The 11,799-nt window shown below is 37.3% G+C and overlaps 2 protein-coding genes and 1 non-coding gene across 3 annotated transcripts; all 3 read left to right on the forward strand.

Annotated features, from left to right (window-relative positions):
- Positions 1–1,295: 1,295 nt before the first annotated feature.
- TRNAN-GUU (transfer RNA asparagine (anticodon GUU)) lies at positions 1,296–1,369 on the forward strand. The gene has a single exon. It is a non-coding gene; the product is annotated as a tRNA-Asn (tRNA).
- A 1,140-nt stretch (positions 1,370–2,509) lies between these two features.
- Positions 2,510–9,172, forward strand: SHM1 (serine transhydroxymethyltransferase 1). Its single transcript, XM_059581514.2, has 16 exons — positions 2,510–2,708; positions 2,796–2,846; positions 2,943–3,029; positions 3,740–3,861; positions 4,008–4,084; positions 4,430–4,554; positions 4,901–4,993; positions 5,114–5,206; positions 5,323–5,520; positions 5,677–5,781; positions 6,443–6,508; positions 6,686–6,763; positions 7,042–7,153; positions 7,235–7,345; positions 7,511–7,680; positions 8,972–9,172. The coding sequence occupies exons 1-15, from the start codon at positions 2,619–2,621 to the stop codon at positions 7,657–7,659; spliced, it is 1,557 nt and encodes a 518-aa protein (XP_059437497.1). The 5' UTR covers positions 2,510–2,618; the 3' UTR covers positions 7,660–7,680; positions 8,972–9,172.
- Positions 9,173–9,900: 728 nt separating this feature from the next.
- On the forward strand, positions 9,901–11,391 carry DIM1B (Ribosomal RNA adenine dimethylase family protein). The gene is made up of 2 exons (XM_059583025.2): positions 9,901–10,472; positions 10,591–11,391. The coding sequence occupies exons 1-2, from the start codon at positions 10,068–10,070 to the stop codon at positions 11,347–11,349; spliced, it is 1,164 nt and encodes a 387-aa protein (XP_059439008.2). The 5' UTR covers positions 9,901–10,067; the 3' UTR covers positions 11,350–11,391.
- Positions 11,392–11,799: the final 408 nt, after the last annotated feature.

Consider the following 11,799-nt stretch of genomic DNA (forward strand, 5'->3'; position numbering starts at 1 on the left):
GACAAACATTGCCAGAGGAACAAAGGCTGGTGGGTGGCCAACAATGGCGACATGTGAATGTAGAATGGCCAACAACGAGCCATACGGCGACTTAGGCAAAAATCCAAAAGGGGATGGGATGAAATTATGAAAAGACTTCTTTCTTGATCTTAAATTCATGGCAATGTTATTTAGCACTACTAAGTTACGGTTTGAATTCTTAGTTACTTTGTACCTGTCGATTTTGAAGAGATTCATGACCTACTCGTACAAATCGAAGAGCATTAATTTGAACAAGACTTTGAAGGCACATGTTGTTGAGGGGAGGATGTCCGCCGACAAAGACTGTGTGCACATGACAAAGTCAGTTAGGGATGGTGGCGCAGATCGGTGTTGTGTCTGAAAGCTAGAGAAGTGTTTCTGCTCTTCATAAATGTAGAAATATATGTTAGAACCAATAATATGAAAGAGAAAGAGAGAAATTAATGAAGTGTTTAAAGACTACATCTTGTACTGAGCATATATAAATTATATTATAAAATATAAAGGTCTATATTTTTATATTATATTATAAAAATCCTAGCAATAGCATTACTTGATAGCTATCAAGTAATAGCATTGCTTGATATTTTATATTCTATATTATAAATATAGAGAGTCCCTACTATCCAATGTAAAACACAATTTTTATAATTTACAGCATTCAATAAATATTTGACACAAGCTAAAATCATTGTTTGGAATAGGATTGAAAACACAGGATTTTTCAACCAGACATACTCATCATCCTTTTCTTCTTCATTCTAACCCATGAACCAATTAACAACCCCTAAACCACCTCCACCCCGGCCGAATGCAGTCGCCGAAAACTCCACAGCCACGCTGGTGACCAACAGGCTGGGTTACAAGAAGACCCAGGCGAGTCTCAATCAAAGGCACACCGTGGATAAACATACCCACGACTGGGTCTAGCCAGACCCACGTGGGTTTCTGGCCGTGACCCACTAGGGTCGCGGGCAAACCCAGCTGTGGATCAAAAATTTTCACCAACCCAAACCTCCAATTTGTCGCCCTTTGCTTTCTTCCCATCATCTCCGGTGTCTACCTCTCCTGTCTCACCCTTTGCAAACTCACTCGACAAAAAATTTCAATAGGTTTTGAGATCCTATCAAATGTGTTTCGTGTGTATTCTATGTAATGTTTTTGGCTTATATATAAGTCGAAATGCAAGGTTTTCTCTACTTGATGTGAATTTGTATTGTTGGCAATTGTAAATTAAACATGATATTAGATTTATTGAGTACATATAACGTCAAGCTGGAATAGCTCAGTTGGCTAGAGCGTGTGGCTGTTAACCACAAGGTCGGAGGTTCGAGCCCTCCTTCTAGCGAGTATTTTTGTTTTTTTTGGTAAGTGAGCCTTTTTGTTTTTCGCTTTTCTACTTTAACTCCTAAATTGAGCTGAAAGCCCAAGTCCATTTCAAGGCCACCTCATCTTGGATTGTCTGGTATGGGCTACCTCAATTATTCGGCTAAAAAGCTCTGGCCCCTCAAATAAACATCAGAGCGCCCAAGACCGTATCCTTGTGATCCATGCAGGTCAGGTCTGTTTTCTGGACCGGCCCAGTCGTGAAGCTGATTTTGTCTGTAGCCAAGCCAGCCATGGTCCATTCAAACCATCGATCTCGATGAAAATGACAGAATGAGTTGGTAGAGGCTTGAGGTGATCGAGCTATTCATATCACAAATGCTTAGGTGGCCAAGTCTCTCTCTCAAACATGCCATCCTATCAGGTTATATCCTTGAGGACTCGCTTTGTGGCTACGAAAATCACAAGTTCGGATAGGGTTTGCATGGCTGGTTTTGGTGTAGTGTATCTCTATGTCAAAATTTTGAGTAATCTTAGAATTATTTATTTTATTTTATTTTTGTATTTTACATTTATTTTATAATAATATAATAAATAGCATTTTTTTCTCTGTCATCAAATGTTAAAATTAAAAATAAATAAAAAAAGAATTATTTATTCTATCATTCCCTTGTCTAATTAAAAAAATAAAATATATGTCCTCAAGAGGTAGTAGTTCAATTGGCTAGGATCACACCTAATGAAGCGAAAATTATTAGTTCAAATCTCTCTCCCCTCTTATGCGGACATGTCAAAAAAATAATAAATAAAATAAAATATATATTTTTTAAAATATTTAAATAAAATAGTGAAAATATAAAGGTAAAATAAACAGTAAAATATGGGTATTTTAAAAAGCAGGTTGGCTCAAAGGGGTAGCTCAATCGATTGTGTATCACGTCTCATTAAGCGGAGATCGCTAATTTGAATCTCTTTTCCTTGTGTGAAAATGTAAAATAATAATAATAATTAATTAAAAAAAAAAAAAAAAAAAAAAAAAAAAGCGGGTAAATCAGATGGATGCCAATGCTCTAATCAACAACCAAACAACCAAGGCCTCCCGTTTCCTTAATTGATTAGAAAATAAAAATACAAAATTAACCAACCCCGGACAAGGACAAATCCAGAAAACCAAGAAAATTTTCTCCAACCACCAAAATCTCACCCACATAACAGACAACGATACATTACCAGAGCGAGCGACACAGAGAGAGAGAGAGAGAGAGAGAGGGATGGCAATGGCAATGGCGCTTCGCAGGATTGCCTCTTCCGTCGACAAGCCGATTCGCCCCCTCTCCAATGGCGCCTCCCTCTATTACATGGTTCTCTCTGTTGCTCTTTCTTTTTTGAGTGCCTAATTAGTTCATTTTCTCACAACTTGCTTTCGTTCGGATTTTTCTGTTTTGCAGTCATCCTTGCCAAACGAGGCTGTCTACGAGAAGGAGAAAACCCGCGTCACAGTGAGCTCATGAATCCTTTCTCTATATTCACATACATACGTACTTACTTATGTATTGCTCTGTTTTGGTAGTAGTAATATATATGATTTTTTACAGTGGCCGAAGCAATTGAATGCTCCGCTGGAGGTTGTGGATCCGGAGATTGCGAACATTATAGAGCTTGAGAAAGCTAGACAATGGAAGGTAACACTTGCCTATTTAGTGTCGAAACTTAAGGATGAATTTTTTTGTCGTAGATTGTTAGGTTCACTAGCATGGGATAAATAATTGTTTCAACAAGTGAGAAGATTTTTTTTTTTCTTGCTCATTTAATTTCTGTTTATTTTCTACTGTTAAGATGTTAATTTGAATTATTAATTCTATCATTTCTTATCAGTCTTAAGTTTTTGGGGGCAAGTAGTAATATAATATGGCATTCTAACATAGATTTTGAGTTTGAAACTCGACTCTATATTTTATCTAAATTTTTAGTTAAATATTCCATGTGGCTTACTGGTTTATGGGAGTGTTTAAATATTAATTTAAATGTTTAAATTTACAATTTTATATTAACTTAAGCTTTGGAATAAGTCGTGATTTATCATCCACAAATCTGTCTGAGAGAATTGAGAAAAATAATTGGAAATTATATTTTTCTTATTGTTTTTTCAGATGAAATGTGGTCTTCGGCCGATTGTATTAAGGTTAAATTAAAGTTTAAAACTCAACTAAGCCACATAGTTGTATTAATTCCATGGACAAAATTTAAGAATTAGGTTACACTTCTTTTTCGTTTTTTAAATTTTATCCATGATTAAGTGAATGGTTACAGGCTTTTCTAGAGTATGAATGTCTAATCACATTTTATTATGTTATCTTATTTCTTGTTGGTATTGGTTATTGTGTTGGTAAAGGGGCTAGAACTTATTCCCTCAGAGAACTTCACTTCCCTCTCTGTAATGCAAGCAGTTGGATCTATCATGACTAACAAATACAGTGAAGGATATCCTGGTGCTAGATACTATGGAGGAAACGAGTACGTGGGATCTTCTTCATCTCTTGCTTGTGCTTGTCATGGATGTTATTGCAATTAGCTTTGTTGTTGATCCCTTTAAGTTGTTATTTTTGGACTGCATGATTAAATTTTGATAAAGAAATGCATGGAACTCTCTCATGTTTCAGGTACATTGACATGGCAGAATCCTTATGCCAGAAGCGTGCTTTGGAGGCATTTCGGTTGGATCCAGCGAAATGGGGAGGTAAATATGTGTTATTTTTGTATGGCAATATGAGCCTCCAGCTAATTTTTATTTTCTTGCTTTCATTTTCTTACTTTTATTTGTAGGTGCCTGTTGATACTTCCTGAAAACACATACATGTGCATAATATCTCTCTCAAAATCTTTCTGAATCAAATACATAGTTAGCTATGAATACATGTATCGATGGATTCCCATCTGAAAATTACCGGTCATAATGACTAATGGACGTGATTAGAACCTCTGCTTTTCTCACTGATACCTTGCCAACCTAATGGACTTGATTTTTTTAGAATGTGGTCAGTTACAAGCTTTCCTAAATTTAGTATCACCTTTGACATTGCAGTGAACGTGCAGCCTCTATCTGGGTCTCCATCTAATTTTCAAGTTTACACTGCGTTGTTAAAACCTCATGATAGAATTATGGCACTTGATCTTCCTCATGGTGGGCATCTTTCTCATGGCTATCAGGTACTTACAGCTTCCATCAAGCCTAGCCTCTGCAAAATAATTTCTTTTATCCTGATTCCTGATCATTATAGATCTATCATGCATTGACCTAAGTTGTATTGGATTTTATTTCCTTTGAAGGTCTAGGCGTCTTTTTCACAAATTTCTATAACATTTCTTTTTTATTTGGGAAGTCATCAAAGCTTTGTGTAGCGCACTGTGATCATAAAATTTATCTTCTTGAGGTTTGAACTTTTGAAGTGGATTTGGTAGTTGTAACACATTTTTATTATCTCTCATTGTTTATACACTATTTTTGGGTTGTCTGTATATGGATCTTAAGAGTGTTTCTTTTGTTGTTGTGCAGACTGACACCAAAAAGATATCCGCAGTCTCTATATTTTTTGAGACAATGCCATATAGATTGGATGAGAGCACTGGCTATATTGACTATGACCAGGTAGCTTAGCAGCTCAACTCCCTCTTTATTTTTATTTTTTTTTTCCTTTTTTAATTTTCAAATTCCCCTATCTATCTGTGAGTTGAAGCTTTGTGTGACATGATAAGATGTGAATTTCAGTTGGAGAAAAGTGCCACACTCTTCAGGCCAAAGTTGATAGTAGCTGGTGCTAGTGCTTATGCACGACTGTATGATTATGCACGTATTCGCAAGGTAACCTCCCTTAGGTTGATCTCTGGCAATAAATTATCATGTATTACTATATATTGGTTTTTAGCTGAGGTTATGGTCTTGAGGAACCAAGGTTACGTAGCTTTTGTATTTGACAGGTCTGTGACAAACAGAAAGCTATATTGTTGGCAGATATGGCACATATTAGTGGGCTGGTGGCAGCTGGTGTCATCCCATCACCTTTTGAGTATGCAGATGTTGTGACCACCACAACTCACAAGTCTCTTCGTGGGCCACGTGGCGCCATGATTTTCTTCAGGAAGGGGTTAAAAGAGATTAACAAACAAGGGAATGAGGTGAGTTTCGTTGAAAAACCACATTATATAAAGATATTTACTCTTTCTGTGTCAAATCTAGTTTTACTTATTGTCATCATTTCTAGGCTTTTTTCTGATATTGAGATAAATTATATGGCATAGATGAAAACTTCATACTTTTTACTTTTCCTGAAGGTTTTGTATGACTATGAAGACAAAATAAATCAGGCAGTATTTCCTGGACTTCAAGGTGGCCCACACAACCACACAATTGCTGGCTTAGCAGTTGCACTGAAACAGGTTTGCCTGCTAACAAGATAATTCTCATCATTTTTTGGGTAATTATAGCTTTTGCTCCAATTACTCATGGCAGAAAGGGATCCACGTCACTGGCTATTTATTAGGGTTGGGGTTTGTTCTGTGGAATAGTGACCATGCCCCCAAAAAGGTTGTTGCAGAGTAAAGTACATAAAAATGATTTGAAGTGCCCATCGAAGTAAATTATTTGCTCTAGTATTTTTTTTTTTTTTTTTGTTCTTCTTGTACACATTATCAATGGTTGTAGGTTAGTAATGTACATGATGCTTAATGGAACAGTTGACATACACTGGTTACTGAGGCGTTATTGCAGGAATTGGGTTTTGTGTGATTGTTATGAGATTCACAGGATGAGATTGGAAGTGCCAAATTGTTTTTTTTTTAAATAAAAAAGCATGGTTTGAAAGGCAGTGTATTGAAAGCAATTTTAAGGAAAACTGGCTCCCAAGTCCCAAGTGTCATATTTCCTTTTAGATGACCAATACATGGATCATATCCTCTAAACCAAACCTCCTCCCTCCCCCTTTCCCAACTCCACCCCAATCTTAAAGTATGTTTTTTCCAAAATTAGCTTGTCATTTCACTTGAGTGCTTTTCAATCTTTTTGAATTCACATTATTTTCTTAATCTGGTCTGGATGCAGGCTACAACTCCAGAATACAGAGGCTATCAAGAGCAAGTTCTCAGCAATTGCTCAAAATTTGCACAGGTATAAGATTTATGAGATGCAGCAAAGTTTATTATTGAGTCAAAAATCTTGTAAATACAACTTTATCTTGTTGACATATCTTGGAATTTTAATCTATATGATGTTCTCTCATCAATATATGGATCTAATTAATTTGCTTTCAGTGTTTTAATTGTTGAAACTTGACAAATTTTGCAGTCTCTGATCAAGAATGGTTATGAACTTGTTTCTGGTGGTACTGAGAACCACCTAGTTTTGGTGAATTTGAAGAACAAGGTAATATGCTCTCTTTTTCTTTTCTTTTTTTTCTTTTTTCTTTGTTCTTTTCTCTCTTGACTAGAGAAGCTTCCATGCTACGGTGGTTTGTGTCTTATGGGATCATCCAACTCTACCAATTAGTTGTGATTTACATTGGACAACAACTTTGAAATTAATCTGTTACTGAGTCTTGGTTGGAAGACAATAAGAAGTATCCTGGTAGAATCATTACAGATGTTGGCCCTCTCTGAGAGATGTAGGATTAGGTTAACACAACTGTTATTCTCTTTCTACAGGGTATTGATGGCTCCAGAGTTGAGAAGGTGTTGGAATCTGTTCACATTGCAGCCAACAAAAACACTGTTCCTGGAGATGTGTCTGCCATGGTTCCTGGTGGCATCAGGATGGGTAAAGACTCTTCACTGATCAGATGGTACTTCTTTTATTTTTCGTTGGTAATTTAACCTGATGAATCCTTGTGCACTTCAGGAACCCCGGCTCTTACTTCCAGGGGATTTGTTGAGGAGGATTTTGCTAAGGTAGCAGAATTCTTTGATGCTGCTGTGAAGTTGGCAGTGAAGATCAAAGCAGAAACAAAAGGTGTCTAAATCTTTGATAGTGAAAATTTCATGCTCCTTCGGCTTGTGCTTGTATGATCACCATTCATGTGGATATGTACACACACTTGTGCGGTGGAATGGTTGGCAGGGGAAAACCCCAGCGCTTGAATCTACTAATGCAGGTTAATTGTGATGTGAAAACCAGGAACAAAGTTGAAGGACTTCTTGGGCACAATGCAGTCCGGCTCTCACTTTCAATCTGAGATCGCAAAGCTCCGCCATGATGTTGAGGAGTATGCAAAGCAATTTCCTACGATAGGGTTTGAGAAAGAATCCATGAAGTACAGGAACTGAGAAAGAGATTCTCTGTGTCAGGTAAGTTTCTACTTTTTTTTTCTTATAAAGAATAATTTAGCAAGAGAAAAATGTTAACTACTAATGATTGTTTATTTTCTTCGTGGGACATTTTCATAGAAGAGTCGTGTGTGAATATGTAGAGAAAACAATGGCAAGTTTTAGGTGGGATACTTCGGAAAATATTCATCCAGTATAAAAATGTGTCCATTTGATAATATGAAAATGGAAAAGTAACAATGATATTATTGATTGGATAAATTTTTTTCTCCAAATTGGATTCTCACATGCATTTTGGACACATTAGTTTATGAGAGCTGCTGCGCGTCCCGAAAGTTTTCCCGAATTGAGGTTCCCGACTGACGTGGCGTTGGTAAAACAAACTAAAAAAAAAAAGAAATAGACCTATCCCCTTCGGCCCCAAAAGAAAAAATTTCTCTCCCCAACACCACAGGTCTGCTCTCTCTCCCCCACCCTCACGCATTTGGCTTCCGACAAGGCCCACGCCACGCCGACCCACTGCACCAGATCGGAGCTGACGTCCACCATCCGGTGCTTCTCTCCCCACGCTCCTCTCTCTCTCGGCGACACCCGCAGTTGACAAGAGGGATTTTTTTTTTTTTTTTTTTTTTTCAGATGGTACTTCTCACAGATCTGCAGTATTCTTTATTTCCTGTGGAGCCAATGAATTCCTTTTAGAGATTATTTTGCACCAACCTTGATGCTGCTGGTGTTGGGTAGAGAGAACTGTGATGTGCTGTGCGTGATTTTTGGGAGAGAGAGAAGCATGCTGAAGGTGAAGGGGATAGCATGCGTGGGTGGGGTGGGTGAGTGGGTTTACTTTTTATTAAAAAAAACAAAAACAAAAAAACTTAACTGTAGTTTACTTAACTACAGCCACGTCAGTCGGAAACTAAAATTCTGAAAAATTTTCCGGATCTCTAGCATTTCTCTTAGTTTATTAGACTGGGTTTGAAGAAATTCTTCCAACCCAGTTTAAAGAAAAACTTTGTTCTCATTGATTTGATCCAAAGAAAGAATCATCTATACATGCTGGTTTTCTGCACATTAGTGAGCAAATTTATATCACATATTTTCAGGTCCCCAAACTAATTTCTGATACATTTGGACTTCAGTGATATCTAGAAGTAGAAAGAAATGCCTTATTATGGTCTTCTATTACGATTTGTGGACATTCTTTTATTGTATCTTTTATTACAGCTTTTGCTACTTCTGTGGTATGTGGCAGATCACAACTTGTTCTGTTTATTACTACTTTGGTTGTGTTCTAATCATTCTCTTTTTGGGGCAGGCACTGTAAACAAAAATCATACAAGTTTTCCCAGTTGACAAAGGGACGGGCCATATGTCAAGGATGTGCATTTAGAGCTTTTATTGTATAAATCCATCAAACCTTGATTTGGAGCTTCATTAATGTAGATAAACATATTAACTGAGGCTTTGCCATGTAATAAACTTGCCTTGATCTGAAATGCAGCTACTTTTTTATCCCTATGATGTTATTAGCAAGGCAGATGTTGATATGCTCTTTTACAATTGTAAATTTACTGAAAAATCGTATATGGAACCCTTGGGTAACACTTGCAGGGACTCTACAGGACGAATTTGTTGAGGTGATTATATAAGTTTGAACAAAAATTGTGGTTTGAAAATGTCAAAAAAAAATTCCAAGTTTTCAAAACACATGCAAGAGATTGTTTTTTTTTTTTTTTTTTTAATTTTAATTTTAATTTTTTTTTTGTTTAAGGAATTGATAATGGAAAATTGGTTATTTTCTTCTGTCCCAGTCTATGCTCTAAACAAGTCACATATACATCCTAGTACATGTTTCTCGCAGCTAAGGGCATCCTGGCGGAGGATGTCGTGACATTTTTAATTGGTTATCTTGTATTTTTTGTAAGTTGTTGTTGGCATGTTGACTCGTATGCATAACGAGTTCATCAAGTTGGTTTAGATCAATCTTATTAAGAGTCTGCTTGAGATTGCGTTTGAGAAATTGAGCTTTTAAATCAAAAAGCGTTTTTGCCAAAATTTTTATTTTTAAACTTTTACCAAAAATGTATTTTAGTCATTTTTAGACTTTTTGACCTTTAATAAGCACTTTCAATTTTTTTTTATCAAATGAGTATTTTTTTTTTTTTTTTTGTCAAACGAACTTTTTTATTATTAAACGCAAACTCAAACATGCGGGGGTCTACATTCTTCTAAAAATATGCTCTGGCTACTATACTTGTCGAGTTAACAACCCCTTTATGTCGCACTTACAGCTACATCAATACGAGAGCAGTACATATAGTTGTCACAGACGAAATTCCAGCGACTGAAATTCAAATATAAACGGTAAAGTTCCCGGAGAAAGAAACAAAATACCCATTCAAAAACCACACATGCTCCGCTTCCGCAAGTCCCTTTCGAGGTTCTTCCCCGGGCAACATTCGCTCTCACTCCGTCGACTCCACGCAAGGTCCAGTCGTCGTTGCCATCCCAAGAGCGACAACGATGACAATGACGAGAAGATTCGGAGGAGACAGGAGAAACCAGAGTCGCATATGCATCTATACAAGAGCAGGGGCCAACACATCCTCACCAACCCAAGAGTTCTCGACTCCATTGTCCGAAAATCACATGTAAAGCCCACCGATACAGTCCTGGAGATCGGACCCGGTACTGGAAATCTCACTCTGAGGCTTCTAGAAGCTGCCGGAAAGGTTGTCGCCGTTGAAATTGATAAGCGAATGGTTGAGGTTCTCCACAAACGCGTAGCCGAGCATGGATATAAAGATCGACTCACTGTAAGTTAACTTGCTTTCGAAGTGTTCGATGAAATGCCTAGCTGAAAATTTTGAGCTTTTTCAACGAGTCAGTTGCTGAGAAAAGCTGCTCTTGCAAATGGCCAAATGGGTTTTGCAGGTTATATGCAAAGATGCATTAAAGACCGAGTTTCCTCAATTCGATCTTGTGGTGGCCAACATCCCGTATGGGATATCTTCACCTCTCGTGGCTAAATTAGCATACGGGGCGAACCCATTTAGGAGCGCCACGCTTCTCCTTCAGAAAGAGTTTGCTCGGAGACTGTTGGCTAATCCTGGCGACTCAGAGTTCAACCGCTTGGCGGTAAATGTGAAGCTGGTGGCTGATGTAGAGTTCGTCATGGATGTCAGCAAAAGGGACTTTGTTCCGTGCCCAAAGGTCGACTCCTCCGTGGTTATTATCCGCCCCAAAGCCGAAGTTCCTGATGTGAATCTGGATGAGTGGTGGGCTTTCACAAGAACCTGTTTTGGTAAGAAAAATAAGACGTTGGGTGCTACATTTAAGCAGAAGAAGAAGGTATTGGATTTACTGAGGATCTCCAGAACCCCTTTCTCAAATGGTGAAAGTACCTCCAATGACAGCAATTATGATTGCAGCAATAATGCTTCTGCTGATAATGATGAAGAAGTGGACAGCAGTGAAGAAGACATGCCGATGAATGCTGTTTTCAGGAAGAAGATCATAGGAGTTTTGAACTCAGGTGGTTTTGAAGATAAGAGGCCTTCAAAGCTGTCTAATGAGGAGTTACTGCATTTACTAGCATTATTTAATCAAGCTGGAATATATTTTCATGATCACTCAATCTCTAGCCCTAGTGATTCAGACAATGTAGAACTTGCTGCAGCTTTGAGTTCATAGCAATGGCACCTTCTCATTCTATTATTTAGTCATTTTTGTTCTTCTGCTCTCCCTTGGTTTGGTATGTGGACGGGATTAGGGAACTAAACATGTTGATTAAAAAAAAAAGGGACAAAACAAAAAACAGAAAAAGGAAAACATAAACATATGAAAAGTGTCGGGTATGACCAATTTAGACTAGTTTATACGAATTGAGTCAAGTTTATATAAACTTAAGTCCATTTAATAAATAACGCTAAATTTTTTTTTTATCAATTTTGATTCATTTAATAATCAAATAAAAGTTACATTGAATTTATATGATTCAAACTCATGTTATTTAATATTTACGAACAAATTCCTTTACAGTTAGTTACAGCAAGCCTCGCGTAGAAGCATCTAAAAAGTCTTTTTTTTGTAAGAAGACTTTGCACACAGAAGAAAGGAACAAAAGTAGTAGCCCATCCCATC

Source organism: Corylus avellana, chromosome 1 (genome assembly GCF_965113065.1).
Source record: "Corylus avellana chromosome 1, dhCorAvel1.hap1.2, whole genome shotgun sequence".
NCBI lineage: Eukaryota > Viridiplantae > Streptophyta > Magnoliopsida > Fagales > Betulaceae > Corylus > Corylus avellana.

Bases quoted from the DNA above. Each gene is read 5' to 3' on its own strand.
- SHM1 (XM_059581514.2), top strand. From the start codon at position 2,619: ATGGCAATGGCAATGGCGCTTCGCAGGATTGCCTCTTCCGTCGACAAG. The intron at 2,847-2,942 runs GTGAGCTCATGA...GATTTTTTACAG, and splicing joins AGGAGAAAACCCGCGTCACA to TGGCCGAAGCAATTGAATGC. The intron at 6,509-6,685 runs GTATAAGATTTA...CAAATTTTGCAG, and splicing joins ATTGCTCAAAATTTGCACAG to TCTCTGATCAAGAATGGTTA.
- DIM1B (XM_059583025.2), top strand. From the start codon at position 10,068: ATGCTCCGCTTCCGCAAGTCCCTTTCGAGGTTCTTCCCCGGGCAACAT. The intron at 10,473-10,590 runs GTAAGTTAACTT...TGGGTTTTGCAG, and splicing joins GATATAAAGATCGACTCACT to GTTATATGCAAAGATGCATT.